The sequence below is a fragment of the Canis lupus genome, chromosome X, assembly GCF_048164855.1.
Source record: "Canis lupus baileyi chromosome X, mCanLup2.hap1, whole genome shotgun sequence".
In the NCBI taxonomy this organism is placed as follows: domain Eukaryota; kingdom Metazoa; phylum Chordata; class Mammalia; order Carnivora; family Canidae; genus Canis; species Canis lupus.
In genome coordinates, this window is record NC_132876.1 from 41,960,712 (window position 1) to 41,982,098 (window position 21,387).

Sequence of the window (21,387 nt, forward strand, 5' to 3'; positions counted from 1 at the left end):
GTTATGACAAGTGCTTACAAAAAACACCAACTTGAATTCTCATTGAAAATGCATTATATTTGGGAGCCTGATATGGGACTCATATCACAGAGCCTGCTTCTCCCTTTGCCCGTGTCTCTGCCCCTCTCTGTCTCTCATGAATAAATAAATAAAATATTTAAAAATAGATTTTTTTTGCAATTTATATTTTATTTCTTTCAATATTTCCATTTCTGTGCCATTCTATTTGTCACAATACTTTTGCATGTTATTCCTGCTACCCAGAACATCCTTCCATCAGGATACAGATCAAGTGTCACCTCCTATATGAAGCCTACCAAGGCACCTTAGATGAGGCCTTGAACCAAAGTAATATGAGGCAAACTGAATGTTTCCAAAGTCATCTTCTTTTTATCTTTTTTGTTTAATGTGATTCTAATGTTGAGTCTTCATCCTCATATCATTCTTTCCTGATAGATGATAGATGTTACCCTAACTAATTTATTATTGGTCACTATTTTGCTTTGAAAGTGCTGTATCAATCTCTCCTATTAGGAGAGATCACCAAGTTCTAATGCCCAGCCACTGGTATATGTGTGTCTGGTAGGTGAACTTTTATTGTGATCTGCTTACTGAATTCTGACTGTGGTTTAGTGACCCAAAACATTAGTGATACATTTTCATAAAAGTTCCAGATGAAATAACCATTATCATAGTGATACTACCTAGATTTTCTTACAGTAGTTAGAGAACAGACTCTATGCCTTTGTGTTCCTAGTGACTCAAGCAGTACCTGGCACAGAAGAAGAACATAATGTTTGAAGAATGAAGGAATTACATGGTAGAATATCCAAAATTCTTTTTCTTCTACCACCTTAGGAACTGTACTGGGGCTTTTATATTTCAGAATGAGTCTTATTAGGATATTAGAATTCCTATACTTCCTTTCAAAGATTAGGAAAATAAATGCCTGTTAAGACACTAATGTTTAAAATAGGCTTCAACTCATTTCTTCCTAACCCTTCTCAAAGACATTTTAATAAACAAAGTATCATGAGTGAGTAATTTCCATATGGAGACTGCTTGCCACATAGCTTATCATTTGGAATGTGTCTATCTCCAATTTTGGGGGTCACATGTCTAAGCTGCGGTAGATAATTGGTGGGAAACACAATGTGTAACTTTGAGTGTTAGTGTTTACAGCTGGCCAGAACTGTTTAGTTGAAGACAAATAGGTATTTTTAAAAGGGCTTATCTAAGAAGAATTTGTATTGGGCTAGTTTGGGGGCTTTTGCTCACAGAATCTATGCTGGCTAAATTAGTCTATGCTGTCATATTGCTTTAATGAGAATCAATCCAACATGTTTAGAAGTACAAAGCTGTTTAGATTATTCTCTGGGGGCCAAAATATTGACCAGGAGAGTCCTGTTCCTTGAAAACCAGTAAGGAAAACACAATTGCCAAATCTATTCCTATTTATAATAAGGGGAATCAGAATCAAGAGGGTAGAAGAAACCAATGGTGAAATAAGCAAAGGCCATAAGCAGTTCACAGGAAAAATATGTCCTTTAAGCATATGAAAAGATGTTCAATTTTATTCATAATAATGGAAATACAAATTTAAAGACCCTGAGAATAAAGGCAAAGGATACTGTATATCCAAAGAATTTTTAAAAAAAGAATAAAGTTGATAAAGTTGGAGGACTTACATTACCTGATATCAAGTCTTATTATAAAGCTACAGTAATATAAACAGTTGGTATTGACTTAAGGCTAGTAAAATAGATAAGTAGGAATGATAGCACAAAATAGACCTACACATTATATTGCCATCTAATTTTTGACACAGATGCCAAAGTAATCCAATGGGGAGAGATCATTTTGAACAAATGGTGTTTAATAAAATTATTTGAGATGGATGATAATCTTAAACATAAATGCTAAAATTATAAAATTTATAAAATAAAAGTTATATTTGCAACCTTGGGAAAGGTTTCTTAGATATAACACAGACAATAATTACATAAAAAATAGATAAATGAAACATCAATAAAACCAAAACTTTTATCATTAAAATACGCTGATTAAAAACAGGCAAACCAGATGGGGATAAAATACTCATAGATCTCTATTTCACAAAAGACCAGTATGTAGAATATATAAACATCACTTCCCACTTAACAATAAAAACATAAATTTTAAAATGCGAAAAATATCTGAATGTGAAAAATAATCCACCAGGACACAAAAGAGTTCAACATCATTAGTCATCATCAGGGAAATGAAAACTCAGACCAAAATATGTCACCAACGCACCTACTAAAACTCAAAAATGAAAAGACTGATGACACCAAATGTTGGAGAGAATGTGGAACAATTGAAACTTTCATACCATATTGGTTTGAGTTTAAAATGGTAAAACAATTTTGGAAAAAGGTCTAGTAGCTTCTCATACAACTAACATATACCTACTATTTGACCCAACAATTCTACTTGTAGGTATTTAACCAAGCAAAATGAAAGCACATATCCACAAAAAGATTTGTAAAAGAATGTTCTTACCAGCTTCACTCATAATAGCCAAAAACTTAACACAGTACAGGTGTCCATCAACAGAGAATGGACTAAAAAACTTTGGTATATTTATACAATGAAATACTCAATAATAAAAAATAAAACTCTTGATAAATACACATGAATGGATCTCAAAAATAGTATTCTGAGTGAAAGAAGCCTTACAAAGAATGTACCCACTGTGTGACTCCATACGGAGTTCTAGAACAGGTAGAATTAATTTACAAGGAAAAATCATAACTATACAGATGCCACTGTGGATGTTGGTGTACGGACTGAGAAGGGGGAAAAGGGAAATTTCCGGAATTATATCTTGATAGGGGATTAGTTACACAGGTATATGTATTTGTCGAAATCCAGCAAATGTCTCTGTGTATGTCATTTAATGTGAATTTTGTCAAAAGAAAAAAAAAACAACCACAGAATTGTAGTTATAATATACATGCTAAAGTACTTAGTGAGAAGTGTACTGTTGTTATAGTTTACTTCGAAATGCATCAAAAAATAAGTCAATGGATAAAGAAAGGGATGAACTGATATGTGACAAATCATGTAGAGTAAAATGTTGATAATAGAATATCAATAATGGGTATATAGTAGTCACTGAAAAATTCTACTTTGCTGATTATATGAAATTTTAAAAAAGAAAATGTTGGCAGAGATAAAATGTTAATTGTAGAATCTTGATGGTAGATATAGAAGTTTTCACTGTACCATTCTCTTAATTTTGTGTTTGAAAATTTTCACAATAAAATGTTTATAAAACTCTACCAATACCTACTTCTATCAGATTGGTGAAAATTAAAGAATTTGTCAACATACTCAATTACCAAAGCTATGGAGAAACAAGTACACTCATTCATTGCTGATAGGAATGTGTGTATGGTAAAAGAGAGAGGAAACTGACAATATCTAGAGATGCATTTAGCCTTTAATTTAGAAAATGTATTTTTATTACTCTATTCTACTGTTACAACTATACATATATGAAATAGCATAAATGCAAGACAATTCACTGTGACATTATTTCTAATTAAGAACAGATTGTCAAAAACCCAACCTAGGGCAGCCCGGGTGGCTCAGCGGTTTAGTGCCGTCTTCAGCCCAGGGCGTGATCCTTGGGATCGAGTCCCATGTCAGGCTCCCTGCATGGAGCCTGTTTCTCCCTCTGCCTGTGTCTCTGCCTCTCTCCCTCCCCTCTGTCTCTCAAGAATAAATAAATAAAATAAATAAAATCTTAAAAAAACAACCCAATCTAGAAACTAGCAACTGGCAGAACAAGCTACAATAAACTCAAGCAGTTTATTACTAGGTAGCTATTTTTTAAAAAATCAGGATTTTGAAGTACTGACATAAGGTGATCTCTAGGATATAAAATTAAGCAAAATAATTAACAGCAAAAAGTCAAAAGGTAGTATTCTAGCTTTTAAGAAAGTTAGGAAATACAAATATATATGTTATTGGCTTGAATTTGTATGAAGAAATATTGGAACAATAAATTACTCAAAAATTGGCTACATATGGGATGGGGAAAACAGAGTGGATGGAGATGGGGTAAAAGGAAGACTTCTCAGTTCGACTTTCATACGTATATGATTGTATCATCTATTCAATAAAATAAAATGTAAAAAACATCAATGAAAGATGAAAAAAAGCAGTGACAGAGTGGGAGCATAGACTTTCATTTAATTGGACTTATAACCCATAAACTTTCCTAACAGTTTCAATTTCTATAAAAGTTAAAAGCAAACTGAAAAATAGCTATAACTTCTTTACCTTTTGGTCCAGGGAGCCCATCCAAGCCAGTACGTCCGGGAAGACCTGGAGGTCCTGGGAAACCACGATCTCCTTTTGGACCAAGTGTTCCTTTGAAACCTGGGAGTCCTGGGGGTCCAGGTGGCCCAGGCAGCCCAAGTCCTGGTTCTCCCTTAGGCATACACATGAGAAAACATACAAAAACTCCAATGATTTTCTTGGTGTTTATTGTTTACCATGAAGAATGTAAAGCAGAAAATACAAAGTAGTAATTTTTTTTCCCTATGGGAGAAGGAATAGGATAACTAAATGAAAAATAATTGGCAAATTGGAGAGAACATCTGGAAGGATGAGAAACAAATTAAAGAATTTGGGGGCAGCCCTGGTGGCTCAGCAGTTTAGCACTGCCTTTGGCCCAGGGTGCGATCCTGGAGACCTGGGATCGAGTCCCACGTCAGGCTCCCGGGATGGAGCCTGCTTCTCCCTCTGCCTGTGTCTCTGCCTTTCTCTCTCTGTGTCTCTCTTGAATAAATAAATAAAATCTTTAAAAATTTTGGTTATAAGATAAGAAAGAGATAACTGAGAGCATGAGATTAAAGGACCCAACTGAGGAACTGTGATTACAGACTTTGTATTAGATAATTATTTTAAATTTGATTAAGTATGATAATGACATTGTGGTTTTTGTATGAAAAGCCCACTTACTTAGAGATGAATATTGAAGTATTTATAGGTAAAATAATACGATTTTGAGATTTGTGTTAAAATACTTTAGCAAAGAAAAAGGGAATAGATGAAATAAATGTGATGAAATCTTGATCATTTGGAATCTGAGTAATGGATATATGAAACTTCATTGTATTACTCTTTTTACTTTTGTGTTCATTTTAAAGGTTCATAATAAAATAAGAACAATTAGACAATAGAGAAGTGGTTTCTCATGAGACCTGTGGTCATGGTCAATTGTTCTTCCCATGGAAGAAATAGCAATGATGAAAACACAAAAGTTTAAATTAATTAAATACAGTGAAAATTCAAGAACATTCAGGAAAATTATAAACTACAGCAGTTTGCTGAAGGTTGACTAAGGGCAATTGTAAATTAGCTAAGATATAATAAAAAGAATAGAAAGAAACTCAAACACAGTACTTTATTATTATTATTATTATATTACTATTATTATTAAGCTAATAATAGTGGCTTGCATTGTGTAAGTGGGATGGAATTGGGACTGGGAAACAATATGGGAAGTTCTAAACATGATATTCAACCAGTCATCACATAGTCATGGACAGAGATTAAATGGTATGTTGATACTATAGAGAAGTATAAGGGGAGCTGATTGTATTCTCTCACCTAATCTCATCTCATCAGGTAACCTTTCACTCCAAAACAATTTCAGAAACTTTGTTGCTTCAAATATGACCTCTTGAACAATGAAAGACTGTTTTGGGTTAAACATGGGGCTCAAACTCACGACCTATGATCAAGACCTGAGCTGAGGGGATTCCTGAGTGGCTCAGCAGTTTAGCACCTCCCTCGGCTCAGGTTGTGATCCTGGCGTCCTGGGATCGAGTCCACGTCGGGCTCCTTTTTTTTTTTTATGATAGTCATACAGAGAGAGAGCGAGAGAGGCAGAGACATAGGCAGAGGGAGAAGCAGGCTCCATCCACCGGGAGCCCGACGTGGGATTCTATCCGGGTCTCCAAGATCGCACCCTGGGCCAAAGGCAGGCGCCAAACCGCTGCGCCACCCAGGGATCCCTCACGTCGGGCTCCTGCATGGAGTCTGCTTCTCCCTCTGCCTGTGTCTCTGTGTTTCTCATGAATAAAAAAATAAAATCTTAAAAAAAAAGACATGAGCTGAGATCAAGAGTTGGATGCCTAACCGACTCAGCCACCCAGGTGCTCCAGGTAAAATATTTTTAAGTGAAAATATAATCAGATAACTGTATTTATATAGTGAAGATTTGGGATAAGACTTTGTCTACATCAAAATAGAAACCTAGGGCTAATAAGAGAAATAGGAAAAGGGGAAAGAATAAAGTAAAATGTCTCAGACCTTTGGTCCTGGAAAGCCTGGTGGCCCAGAAGGGCCTTCTAGACCAATTCTTCCAGGTGTCCCAGGTGCTCCTGGAGGTCCTTGAATTCCAGGAAAACCTGTGGGACATGATCAGTTATTTTTTAATCTCCAAAGAGAAGATACCTTAAAAAAGATACCCAAACTCCCAAACCCATATTTTTACCCTGTCCAATCATGCTTAATTAGTGACTAGAGTGAGATGTTAAAAGTACACTGATGTTCTAGATGACTTCTCAGGATCAAGCCTTATAAATACCTGATATTCCCTCTCAATCACCTTATGGTCCTGTCATTTTCATATAGGGCTAATATGTGTGGAAGATATACTCTTCTAAAGGAAAATAAGAGTTATTGCTAATGAGATAGAACGAAACATAAGGAATGACTCCCACACAAACATGCAGAAAAGCTTTGTTCTGCTTATATCTGAATATAGTATGATAAAAGGCCTACTATATATTTCTGGAAATAAGCTAAAAAGAATTATAAATATTATACACAAATATAAATATATAGTCAAATCTGACTCTTTAGAAGTCATTTAGTATAAATGAGCAAGGCCATGTTTAAGCACTGTTCTCAGACCAATGCATGCTTGACATTCATGAGAATAAATTCTAAGAGGAAAAAAACAGAACTGAAGCAATAGCCTTACAAAATTTCAGTAAATCAAGAGAATATGATTTAGGATAAAATGTTACTTGGATACATGTGTGAAATAAGTATGTTTTCTACTTAACACAATCCATTCATTCAACAAGTATCTATTGAGTGCTTACTATGTGCCAGGAACTTTTCTAAACCCTAGAAATACAATGGTGAACATAAAAGACAATAATTCTGTAATTTTAAAAGCTTATATATCATTTTTGCATATCTATGATTTAGTTATTTTTTTTGCCTGGACTGTTTTAGATAAAAACAATAAAATAATATTGCATATACACTGTGACTTTTTACTTACATTATTTATGGTACCTAGAAAAGAGGCACAATTAATATATTTTATTTGTTGAGGGAATTATATCAAAGAATAATGTCATATTAACTAGTTAACTAGCCTGCATGCTGCCCAGTCCCACATACCTTTGGGACCAGGTGGTCCAGGAAGCCCAATTCCAGGGATACCTGGTTCTCCTTTATTACCGGGTATTCCTGGCAAGCCCGGCGGGCCGGGAAGTCCAGGGTCACCTATGGAGAAACAGTTTTTTTTTAAAGGGATACTTTAAAAGAAAGAAGCTAATAAGTAATAAAGACATGGCCAAATAAATTCCTCACATACCCGGAAGCCCTACTTCACCATGTCTGCCTGGATTACCAGGCAGGCCAGGCTTCCCTGGCTGGGTTATGGTCTGACCTGGATCACCTTTAGGACCTACGAATAAGAGGGAATCAAAAGTGGGTGAGAAGTGTTCAGTTGACTAAAGATCTCTTTAATTAAAAACAGAACAAGAAAGTATCGATAATCTTTTGAAAATGCACACTAACAAGAACCCACAAGAAACATAACCCCGTATTATATATTCAAGGAATATACCAAACAGAAGGATAAACTTTCAAAAAGAAAAAGTAGATGACAGTTTTAAGAGCTTCCAGGATTGAAGACAGCATCTACAAAAATACTTTAAAATATAGGTCAAAGGAGCCTAACAAAACTCAAACTGCAGTAAAAAAGAAATATTCTTTTTGGTTAACTAATGGTAACTTAAGGTGGTATTGTGCAAAGTCCAAGTGCACCTACTTGCCATTAACTAAAATAAGAACTGGAAGTATGCTCAGGATAAAGATGGATCTCTAAAATCTGACATAAAAAGCACTAACCATGAGAGAAAAGATTGATACATTTGACTACATTCAAATTAGGTTTTGTTGATTAAAGACACCATATAGAGAGTGAAAATAGCAAGCTGTAAAGAGTGAAAATTTTGCAGAACAGATAACAACTAATACACAGAATATATATATATATATATATTTAAAAAAAAACTAAATCAGTAAGAAAAATAAACAATCCAGTAGAAAAATGGTAAAAAAAAAAAACACTTGAATGGGAATTTCACAAATGGAAATTGAAACAGTCAAACATATGAAAAGGTGCTAAATTTTAATGTTATCAGGGGAATGCAAAATAAAACTGTTATGAGATAAATCACACTCAGCAAACTGACAAAAATGTAAAATGTCTGACAATACAAAATACACATACAATAAGATACTATACAGCAATGAAAATGAATGTATTATAGCTATACACAAAGTTAATATAAAGAATACTTACCCTATGATTCCATTATTATGAAGTTCAAAAAGAAGTATAATTAAGGTACTTTATTTAGAGATCCATATCTAGGTGATAAAACTAAGGGGTAAATGGAAGGAAATTAGGCAAAAGTCAGGACAGTGGTTACCTCTAGAGAATGGAAGGGGATTATGATCACAAAAGGACAGAGAGGAAGATGGGGGTTTCTAGGATGATGGCAGTGTTCTGTTTTTTGACATATGTGGTAGGTACATGTGTGTTCCTATTATAATTACTTGTTAAACCTTATGTACAATGTACTTAAAGACAAAAAACAGTAACAAAGAAGACAGAAGAAATTTAAAGAAGGAACCTCCCCCTTTAGAGGAAACACAGACACTGTGCTCCCTTGGTATGAAGCTCTTAAAAGCCCAAATATAAACAGCAAGGGAAACACATCTCTTATGCAAGGAAGCCAAGAATAGCCAAAAGATACTATATTTCTGCTTTTAAGTGCCAAATTAAAACCAAAACAACTGTAGTAAACTCACCTGGTATTCCCGGCTGGCCTGGATTTCCTGCCACACCTTGTATGCCTTTTTCACCTACTGGGCCTGGAGGGCCAAAACCCACAGGGCCCATAGGCCCCCTATTCCCTGGGAGACCTGGCAAGCCTGGATTCCCAGGGGGACCTCTTTCACCCTTAAAAGCAATTCCACCCTAAAAAGGGAAACATTTAATATAGAAACATACAGATATAGGTTGGTATGTTGGTATTACTGAATACAACTAAAGAAATGATACAGCCATAAAAAGTTCTTCTTAGAACTGTATAAGTGTGTGTTATTATGGGATATGATGTGTGATCATTCCCCTTATTCATTAATTCCTTCAACAAATGTTTTTTAGTTCCTAATATGTATCAGGAGCTGGTGATACAGCAAAGAGCAAAAATAGACAAAAATCTCTGCCTTCACAAAGCTTACATTCTAGCAATAAGTCAAGAAGTTTGTAGTCCAGCTAACACATGGCCATCTACTCACACTAATCTCTAAGCTTACTATATATAAAATCAAGTTAGACTTTTGTTCTCAGATCAAAAAAAAAAATGAGACAACGATACGTAGTACAAGAGAAGGGGAGCCTCGTACTAATCCATAAGCATCTTAACCTCCTGCTCATCTGTTCACAGCCAGTATTACTCAATATATTAATAGGTTAAGAAGAAGGAATTTATAAAACTGAGAGAAAAGAGTGGTAAAGAAACCCCATATAGTCAATAACAATATACCATTACTACAGTCACATTCTTTTAAGCACTAATTGGGTATTCATCTTAGCACAAAGCCCATCCTAGGAAACATCCCTAAGTAACAATTTGATATCACAGAACCAAGAATATCAAACCAACTCACAGGTTCTCCTTTGGGGCCAGGAAGCCCTGGCAGTCCATCCTGTCCAGGGGTTCCAGGTAAACCAGGAAGCCCAGGGGCTCCAGGGTAACCCAACTCTCCTTTGTCACCCTTCATTCCTGGAAAAGTGAGGACGTCACCAGGTTCACCTTTAGATCCAGGAAAGCCTGGAGGACCTGGAGCTCCCGGTATGCCCTTAGGGAAGGAAAAGAAAGAAAGGGAAAAAGAAGAAGAGAAAAAGTCAGATTCTTTCTTTCCAACACATTTCTTTTTCCAGTTTGTCCTATCAACCCACCCAATAAGATTTAGTGTACAAAGCTATGAACAAAGTGAGGCATGTGAGCCAGGGAGAGTCAAGGTATAAAAAACAACACAAATTAATAAAAAACTAAATTTCTTTTATTATGTATATCCACAAGAGAAAACCAAAGTGTAAATGGATTTCTTCCAGGTTTTTTTTTTTTTTTTTTTTTGTTCTATAATATACTCAAAACTTACTGTTAATCCTTTGGGACCTGTTAGACCAGCATGTCCTTTTTCTCCCTTCTGTCCAGGGAAACCAAGAGATCCTAATACATGCACATACACACACACAAAATAATGTGAACTTTGACCCTGAGTCCCTAACAAAGCTCATATAAAAAGCATCAAGTCAGGAAGTCAAGTTTTAAAATAAGAACCCCATTCAATCGCATTTAACAAATCATATTTTAATGTTCCTGTCTTATGCTCTCAAAATGAGCAAATCATCCTTTCTCTTAGATTAATCTTTCATATTACATACAATATTGTATCCTTAGGTGCTTCCAACTACAAAGCCTGTCAGAGCTCACAGCTACCAATTGCTAGGCACAGAGGTGCTAAGGTCCCTACAACCATCCTCTTGCCAAAGGGAGAAAGAGATAAGGATACAGTCTGATATCTTTCTTTGCAACAGTTTTCACAGATCCTTATCAGTCCTTTCTTTGGTTTATCACTTTGTAAAATTTGGTTTATGAGGAACATTTGGTACTCAAAGACTAGAGGAAATATTACTAAAGAAGTAGTTCCCAAAATTGGTCACTCAATAAACTGTATAACATCACCTTGGTACTGGTTAGATATCCTAATTCGTGGGCCCTCACCCCATATCTACTGAATCAGAAACTTTTGGGGTAGAACCCAGCAATATGGGTTTTTAACAAGTCCTCCAGATAACTCTGACCTACTCCCAAATTTGAAAACCAACAGACTGGAGGTTCAAAGCTAAATTATTAATTTCCAGTGGCAGCTATAAGACCTGCTAAAAATCTATTTCCAAGCGCTAAATGAATTAGTTTCTTTGGAAGACATACCAGACAGAAAGGTAAGAGATCTGTCTGCTCTCAGTCCTGACACAAACAAAGTGTCATTTTAAGAGTCTATAATACTGGAATATCCCAAGAGGCAGTTGGGAGACAGTTGTCGGTCTGATGGATATCAAATATAATTTTGATTGGAAACAGGGAAGGAGGAGTTATATTAGAAAGAGGAATATGGGTAGTTGGTTGCCAAACTACAGTGGAAGCTCTGTCCCTTAATGACAACATGTGATACATCTTCAAAGACTCAAAGCTCTGCCACTGGAAACTATACTCAAGGGCCAGGCATTATGAACTTTTTCCCCAGCTTTTTGGAAGGAAGAAGTTTGACTCTGTAAGAGTTATTTTCTCCACCATATGGAAAACAGGGAAGATATATTTCCTAGAATAATATTGTCAAAATGCTTTAATAGAAAATATTGGTAGCTTTCAGGTATTAGAAACAAGAGCATAATTTATTTCATAGCAGATACAGGCATTTCATATTTAATTATTTATGGATATGAGAGACTTGCTATAAAGTGAGAAGCTGGCATCACTATAAAACTATGAGCTCACTAAAATATAGCCAAGAAATACTTTACAAAGATTGCCTGGAGGCAGAATGTTTTACCTGGAGGACCTGGAAGACCTGGGAGACCAGGTTGACCTCGAGGCCCTGAAACGCCAGTTCCAATACAGTTGAAGCAGGTATCACCTTTGTCACCTAGAGAAAACCATAATGAGAAATAAATTTTACTTAAAGGGGTATGTCTATCTCCTTTAGATAGGTTCTAAAGAAGTTAGGACCAAGGGGCAACATTCCTACCCAACAGTATAGTTTAGAAAAGCCTATATTAGTATCAATTCATTTGATAAATATTTGCTATTATTTGCCAAGTAATTTTCCAGGTGTCTATGATATACTGGTACACAAACAGACAAAACAAAACAGGCAAAACAAAACAGGCAAAAATCTATGCCTTCATGGTGTTTACATTCTGTCAGTGGAAAGGGATAATAAACACTGAAGGTAGCACATTATTAACATATATATGTCACATATATATATATATAAATATATAAAAGTGTTATATTTATATATGTCAGATATATATAAAGGTGTTATAATATTTCCAGGGGGCAAGATGGTGGAGGAGTAGGGGTCCTCAACTCACCTGGTCCCACCAACTTACCTAGATAACTTTCAAATCATCCTGAACACCTACGAATTCAACCTGAGATTTAAAGAGAGAACAGCCGGAACACTACAGAGAGAAGGGTTTTCGCATCTAGCAAGGTAGGAAGGCGGAAAAAAATAAAAGAATCAAGTGGGGAAGGGGCACCATGAGGAGCTGGGCTAATGCCGGGCAGAAGCCTCCAGGATAGGAAAGCCCAGCCTCTGAGAAACAGGAATTTTAAAAATACGCACCGGATTCTTCCCAGATGGAAAAGTTCTTAGGGAAATTGGGCAGAAACGCAGGAGGGGCAGCGAAGGCTCCAGTTTCCCGGAGTCACTAATAGAGGAAGTGCGCCCGAAGGAGAGCACGCCACAAACTGTGGACGGATCTCGGTAAAGGGCTGAAGCATGAACCAGGCGGGCCTCGGGGAGAAGCCAGTCAGTTAGACGGGTGACTCGGGACAGAGGGGTCTGCACCCTGCTGCCTTCGGGAGCTGCGCCCCGCCCCCCGACAGTGAGATTCCAGAGCGGACACAGCCCATGATCCTGCACTGCCCCCAGGGACAGGCAGAAGTGGGGAGGACACAGGACGGCAAGGACTCTCCTACCGCTGGGCGCCCACAAGCGGCGCAGATCAGCGCAACAGCGCTGCCAGGGAGCATCTAGGTCAGTGCGGACTGGAAGACCGTGGTAGTTATTGTGGGGAGCTGACTCCAGGGATGGAGACCTAGCTGCCACCAGTGTGGTTGTTCCTCCTTATTTCACCCTGTGCCTGGGAGGGGTGGGGACTCCAGGGAACTGAGGCCTCATGGGGTAAACAGCTCCCACTGAGCTCGGTACCCGCAGGGGGCGGGGCAGCTCCCTCAGGTGCACACACCTGAGAATCAGCACAGTAGGCCCGCCACCAGAAGATCAGCTGGAAGAACCAGGGAAGATAAAGTTCTTCACCAAGCAGCACTGGAAAGCTCCAGGGGAATTCAAGGACTTTATAGTATATAGACCTAGAGGGTACCCCCCTTTTCTCCCCCTTTTCCAGTACAACTATTTTTATATCAGACTAAAAATTTCTTTTTTTTAAAATTTTATTTATTTATTCATAGAGATGCAGAGAGAGAGAGAGAGAGAGAGAGAGAGAGAGAGGCAGAGACACAGGCAGAGGGAGAAGCAGGCTCCATGCAGGGATCCTGACGTGGGACTCGATCCAGGGTCTCCAGGATCTCGCCCTGGGCTGCAGGCGGCGCCAAACCGCTGCGCCACCGGGGCTGCCCCAGACTAAAAATTTCTAATATTTTTCTCATTTCCCGCCTCAACACAATGTTTTACCACCTCTACATTTTTAAGTTTCTCCTTTTTTGACTTTCATATTACTACAATTACATGTCTTAGGCATATTTTCCACTTCTAGATTCCCTTCAACATACTCAATTTAATTTTGGGAGATACACGAGATATGTTTTTTTTTATTTGTGTTTTTTGTTTTCTCTGCCTCATTTTGCTCTACAATGGTGGAAGTTAATACCTTCTAAAACATGACCAGCATGAACCCAAAACCAAGTGGAATACTGTGCTGGTTAATTCTGTGAGATTATATTCTCTCTTCATTCCCATTCTGCCTCCCTCTTTTATCCCGTTTGTGTTTTGGTGGTCAATGGTGGGGCTTTCTACAAGTATTGCTGCTTTATATAGATTTGGGACTGAGCATCTTCTAACATACAGAACTTAATACACTCAGAACCAAGAAGATAACCCTCTACATTCTCTCTCCAACTTCTTCACCATCATCTTCTTCTTCACCATCATTATGTCCTAGTCCCACCCCTTGTCTTCTCTTTTCTTTTTCTTTTTCCTCCTCTTTACTTTTGCTTTTTTCACTTCTTTTTCTTTTTTTTTCTTCTCTTTTGGGATTCTTGGCCTTTTATTTTTTACTACTCTTTTTTAAATTTATTTTTCACTTTGGTAGTCCTTTTATTTTGTTCTGATCTTTATTTTCATTTTCTGGTCTCTGGCATCCTCAGAATCATCTAGGGTGAAGTTTACTTAGGTTGTGGTTGATATTCTTAACTCATCCCTCTCATACAGCCACTCTGCACTGAGCAAAAATGACCAGAAGGAAGAAATCACCACAAAAGAAAGAATCAGAAACAGTACACTCTGCCACAGAGTTACAGAACATGGATTACAATTCGATATCAGAAAGCCAATACAGAGGCACAATTATAAAGCTACTGGTGGCTCTGGAAAAAAGCATACAGGATTCAAGAGATTTCATGACTGCAGAATTTAGATCTAATCAGGACAAAATTAAAAATCAATTAAATGAGATGCAATCCAAACTGGAGGTCCTAATGATGAGGGATAAAGAGGTGGAAGAAAGAGTGAGTAACATAGAAGACAAGTTGATGGCAAGGAAGAAAGCTGAGGAAAAAAGAGAAAACCACTTAAAAGACCATGAAGAAATGTTAAGGGAAATAAATGATAGCCTCAGAAGGAAAAATCTATATATAATTGGGGTTCCAGAAAACGCTGAGAGGGACAGAGGGCCAGAATGCATATTTGAATATTATAGCTGAATACTTCCCTAATTTGGGGATGGAAAGAGGCATTCAGATCCAGGAGGTAGAGAGGTACCTCCCCAAAAATCAATAGAAACCATTCAACACCTCAGAATTTAATAGTTAAACTTGCAAATTCCAAAGATAAAATCCTTAAAGCAGCAAGAGACAAGAGAGTCTTAACTTCTATGGGGAGAAATACTAGATTAACAGAAGACCTCTCCATAGAGACCTGGCAGGCCAGAAAGGGCTGACAGGATATACTCAGGGTATTAAATGATAAAAACATTCAGCCAAGAATACTTTATCCAGCAAGGCTCTCATTCAGAATAGAAGGAGAGATAGAAAGCTTCCAAGATAGGCAGAAACTGAAAGAATATGTGACCACCAAACCAGCTCTGCAAGAAATATTAAGAGGGACCTGTAAAAGAAAGAGGAAGCCTGGGCAGCCTGGGTGACTCAGCGGTTTAGTGGCACCTTCCGCCCAGGGCATGATCCTGGAGTCCCGGGATCGAGTCCCATGTCGGGCTCCCTGCATGGAGCCTGTTTCTCCCTCTGCCTGTGTCTCTGCCTCTCTGTCTCTGTGTGTCTCTCATGAATAAATAAATAAAATCTTTAAAAAGGGAAAGAAAGAGGAAGCCCAAAGAAATAATCTAAATAACAATCAGGGACTGAATAGGTATTAAGATGACACTAAATTCATATCTTTCAATAGTAACTCTGAATGTGTTGGGCTAAATGATCCCATCAAAAGACACACGGTTTCAGACTGGATAAAAAAGCAAGACCCATCTATTTACTGTCTAAAAGAGACTCATTTTAGATCAAAGACACCTCCAACCTGGAAATGAAAGGATCGAGAGCCATTTACCATTCAAATGGTCCTCAAGAGAAGCCTGGGGTAGCAATCCTGGTATCAGATAAATTAAAGTTTATCCCAAGGACTATAGTAAGAGATGAAGAAGGACACTATATCATACTTAAAGGGTCTATCTAACAAGAAGACCTAACAATCATGACTATTCATGCCCCTAACGTGGGAGCTACAAAGTATATCAATCAATTAATAACCAAAGTAAAGACATACTTAGATAATAATACACTAATAGTAGGAGACTTCAACCTGGCACGTGCTGCAAATGACAGATATTCCAAGCATAAAATCACCAAAGAAACAAGGGCTTTAAATGATACACTGGACCAGATGGATTTCATAGATATTTACAGAACTTTACATCCAAAGGCAACTGAATACACATTCAAGTGCACAAGGAACTTTCTCCAGAATAGTCCACATACTGGATCACAAATCAGGTCTCAACCAATAGCAAAAGATTGGGATTGTCCCCTGCATATTTTCAGACCACAATGCTTTGAAACTGGAACTCAATCACAAGAAGAAATTTGGAAGAAACTCAAACACGGGAGGTAAAAGAGCATCCTACTAAAAGATGAATGGGTCAACCATGAAATTAGAGAAGAATTAAAAAGATCCATGGAAACTAATGAGAATGAAGATACAACGGTTCAAAATCTTTGGGATGCAGCAAAAGCAGTCCTAAGAGGGAAATATACTGCAATAAAACATCCCTCAAAATACTAGAAAAAAACTCAAATACACACGATAACCTCGCACCTAAAGGAAATGGACAAAAAAACAGCAAATAAAACCAACACCAAGCAGAAGAGGGAAAAAAATAAAGATTCGAGCAGAACTCAATGAAATAGAGACCAGAAGAACTATAGAACAGATCAACAAAACCAGGATTTGGTTCTTTGAAAGAATTTATAAGATAGATAAACCATTACCAGCCTTATTGAAAAAAGACTCAAATTAATAAAGTTATGATTGAAAGAGGAGAGATTATAACCGATACCAAGGAAATACAAACAATTTTAAAAACGTATTACAGCAGCTATATGCCAATAAATTAGGCAATCTAGAAGAAATGGATGCATTTCTGGAAAACCACAAACTACCACAACTGGAACAGGAAGAAATAGAAAACCTGAACAGGCCTATAACCAGGGAGGAAATTGAGGCAGTCATCAAAAACCTCCCAATACACAATAGTCCAGGGCCAGATGTCTTCCCAGGGGAATTCTATCAAATGTTTGAGGAAGAAATAATACCTATTCTACTAAAGCTGTTCCAAAGAATAGAAAGGGACAGAATACTTCCAAACTCTTTTTATGAGGCGGCCAGCATCACCTTAATTCCAAAACCAAAGACTCCACCAAAAAGGAGAATTATAGACCAATATCCTTGATGAATATGGATGCAAAAATTCTCAGCAAGATACTAGCCAATAGGATTCAATAGTACATTAAGATTATTGACCATGCCCAAGTGGGATTTAACCCCAGGATGCAAGAGTGGTTCAACATTCATAAAACAATTAACGTGATAGATCACATCAACAAGAGAAAAAAACAAGAACCATATGATCCTCTCAATAGATGCAGAGAAAGCATTTGACAAAATACGTCATCCATTCCTGATCAAAACTCTCCAGAGTGTAGGGGTAGAGGCAACATTCCTCAGCATCTTAAAGGTCATCTATTGGAAGCCCACAGCAAATATCATTCTCAATGGGGAAAAACTGAGAGCCTTTCCCCTAAGATCAGGAACACAACAGGGATGTCCACTCTCACCAGTGCTATTCAACATAGTATTAGAAGTCCTAGCCTCAGCAATCAGACAACAAAAAGAAATAAAAGGCATTCAAATAGGTAAACAAGAAGTCAAACTCCTCCCTCTTCACAGATGACATGATACTGTACATAGAAAACCAAAAAGACTCCACTCCAAGATTACTAGAACTCATACAACAATTCGGCAGTGTGGCAGAATACAAAATCAATGCCCAGAAATCAGTGGCATTTTTCTACACTAACAATGACACTGAAAAAAGAGAAATTAAGGAGTCAATCCCATTTACAATTATACCCCAAACCATAAGATACCTAGGAATAAACCTAACCAAAGAGGTAATGGATCTACACCCTAAAAACTACAGAACACTTCTGAAAGAAACTGAGGAAGACACAAAGAGATCAAAAATATTCCATGCTCATGGATTGGAAGGATTAATATTGTGAAAATGTCTCTGCTACCTAGGGAAATTTACACATTCAATGCAATCCCTATCAAAATACCATGGACTTGGGACGCCCGGGTGGCTCAGTGGTTAAGTGTCTGCCTTCGGCCTAGGGCATGACCCTGGAGTCCCGGGATCGAGTCCCACATCTGGCTCCCTGCCTGGAGCCCGCTTCTCCCTCTGCCTGTGTCTCTGCCTCTCTGTGTGTCTTTCATGAATAAATAAATAAAATATTTTAAAAAAATACCATGGACTTTCTTCAGAGAGTTGAAACAAATAATCTTAAAATTTGTGTGGAATCAGAAAGACCCTGAATAGCCAGGGGAATATTGAAAAAGAAAACCAGAGCCAGGGGCATCATAATGTCAGATTTCAAGTTGTACTACAAAGCTGTGATCATTAAGACATTGTGGTACTAACACAAAAACAGACACATATCAATGGAGCAGAATAGAGAACCCAGAAATGGGCCCTCAACTCTTTGGTCAACTAACATTTGACAAAGCTTGAAAGACTATCCACTGGAAAAAGTCTCTTCAATAAATGGTGTTGGGAAAACTGGACAGCCACATGCAGAAGAATTAAGCTAGACCATTCTCTTACACCATACACAAAGATAAATTCAAAATGGATGAAAAACCTAAATGTGTGTCAAGAATCCATCAAAATCCTAGAGGAGAACACAGGGAACACCATTTTTTACCTTGGCCACATCAACTTCTTGCAAGATACATCTATGAAGGCAAGGGAAAAAAGCAAAAATGAACTATTGGGACTTCACCGAGATAAAAAGCTTCTGCACAGCAAAAGAAACAGTCAACAAAACTAAAAGACAATCTACAGAATGGGAGAAGATATTTACAAATGACATATCTGATAAAGGGCTAGTGTCCAAGATCTATAAAGAACTTACCAAACTCAACACCCAAGAAACCAACAATCCAATAATGAAATGGGCAGAAGACACGAACAAAAATCTCACCAAAGAAGACATAGACATGGCCAACAAGCATAGGAGAAAATGCTTTGCATCACTTGCCATAAGGAAAATACAAACCAAAGCCTCAATGTGATACCACTTCACACCAGTGAGAATGGTGAAAATTAACAAGACAGGAAATAACAAATGTTGGAGAAGATGTGGAGAAAGGGGAACCCTCTTGCACTGTTAATGGGAATGTGAACAGGTGAAGCCACTCTGGAAAACTGTGTGGAGGTTCCTCAAAGAGTTAAAAATAGAGCTACCCTATGACCCAGCAATTGTGCTACTGGGGATCTACCCCAAAGATACAGATGCAGTGAAAAGCTGAGACACTTGCACTCCAATGTTTATAGCAGCCATGTCCAAAATAGCCAAAATGTGGAAGGAGCCTTGCTGTCCATTTTTAGATGACTGAATAAAGAAGAAGTGGTCTATATATACGATGGAATATTACTCAGCCATTAGAAATGATCAATACCCACCATTTGTTTCAACTTGGATGGAACTGGAGGGTATTATGCTGAGTGAAGTAAGTCAATCGGAGAGGGACAATCATATGGTTTCACTCATATGGGGAATATAAAAAATAGTGAAAAGGATCATAGGGGAAAGCAGAAAAAATGAGTGGGAAAAATCAGAGAGCGTAACAAAACATGAGAGATTCCTAACTCTTGGAAGCGAACAAGGGGTTAGTGGAAGGGGAGGTGGGTGAGGGGATGGGGTCACTGGGTGATAGGCACTGAGAGGGGCACTTGACGGGATGAGCACTGGGTGACATACTATATGTTGGAAATTTTGAACTCCAAAAATGTATACAAAAAAAAATAAAGAGACAGTGTGGTTCTGTCACAAAAACAGACACATAGATCAGTGGAACAGAATAGAGAATCCAGAAGTGGACCCTCAACTTTATGGTCAACTAATATTTGACAAAGGAGGAAAGACTATCCACTGGAAAAGACAGTCTCTTCAATAAATGGTGTTGGGAAAATTGGACATCCACATGCAGAAGAATTAAGCTAGACCATTCTCTTACGCCATACACAGAGATAAACTCAAAATGGATGAAAGATCTAAAAGTTAGACAAGATTCCATCAAAATCCTAGAGGAAAACACAGGCAACACCCTTTTTGAACTTGGCACAGCAGTTCCTTGCAAGATACATCCATGAAGGCAAGAGAAACAAAAGCAAAAATGAATTATTGGGACTTCATCAAGATAAAAAGCTTCTGCACAGCAAAAGAAACAGTCAACAAAACTAAAAGACAACCTACAGAATGGGAGAAGATATTTGCAAATGACCTATCAGATAAAGGGCTAGTATCAAGATCTATAAAGAACTTATTAAACTCAGCAAATAAACAAACAATCCAATCATGATATGGACAAAAGACATAAACAGAAATTTCACAGAGGATGACATAGACATGGCCAACAAGCACATGAGAAAATGCTCCGCATCACTGGCCATCAGGTAAAACCACAATGAGATACCACCTCACACCAGTGAAAATGGTGAACATTAACAAGACAGGAAACAACAAATGTTGGAGAGGATGTGGAGAAAGGGGAACCCTCTTGCACTGTTGGTGGGAATGTGAACTGGTATAGCCACTCTGGAAAACTGTGTGGAGGTTCCTCAAAGAGTTAATAGATCTGCCCTATGACCCAGCAATTGCACTGCTGGGGATTTACCCCAAAGGTACAGACACAGTGAAACGCCGGGACACCTGCACCCCGATGTTTATAGCAGCAATGTCCACAATAGCCAAACTGTGGAAGGAGCCTTGGTGTCCATCAAAAGATGAATGGATAAAGAAGCTGTGGTCTATGTATACAATGGAATATTACTCAGCCATTAGAAATGACAAATACCCACCATTTGCTTCGATGTGGATGGACCTGGAGGGTATTATGCTGAGTGAAATAAGTCAATTGGAAAAGGACAAACATTATATGGTCTCATTCATTTGGGGAATATAAAAATTAGTGAAAGGGAATAAAGGGAAAGGAGAGAAAATAAGTGAAAATAACAGTGAGGGTGACAGAACATGAAAGACAGCTAACTCTGGGAAATGAACAAGAGGTAGTGGAAGGGGAGGAGGGTGGGGGGTTGGTGTGACTGGGTGATGGGCACTGAGGGGGGCACTTGGCGGGGTGAGCACTGGGTGTTATGCTATATGTTGGTAAATTGAACTCCAATAAAATAAT

General features: G+C 37.8%; 1 protein-coding gene across 2 annotated transcripts in view; it reads right to left on the reverse strand.

Moving 5' to 3' along the window:
* The window catches only part of COL4A5 (collagen type IV alpha 5 chain), a 272,590-nt gene that overhangs the window by 69,280 nt on the left and 181,923 nt on the right, over window positions 1–21,387 (reverse strand). For both annotated transcript variants that reach the window (XM_072816545.1, XM_072816544.1), the window contains exons 22-29: window positions 11,995–12,087; window positions 10,540–10,610; window positions 10,045–10,236; window positions 9,181–9,349; window positions 7,673–7,765; window positions 7,477–7,581; window positions 6,370–6,467; window positions 4,330–4,480 (exon numbers count right to left, since the gene is read on the reverse strand). In XM_072816545.1, coding sequence (XP_072672646.1) covers window positions 4,330–4,480; window positions 6,370–6,467; window positions 7,477–7,581; window positions 7,673–7,765; window positions 9,181–9,349; window positions 10,045–10,236; window positions 10,540–10,610; window positions 11,995–12,087 — 972 coding nt within the window. The remainder of the gene's footprint in view (window positions 1–4,329; window positions 4,481–6,369; window positions 6,468–7,476; window positions 7,582–7,672; window positions 7,766–9,180; window positions 9,350–10,044; window positions 10,237–10,539; window positions 10,611–11,994; window positions 12,088–21,387) is intronic.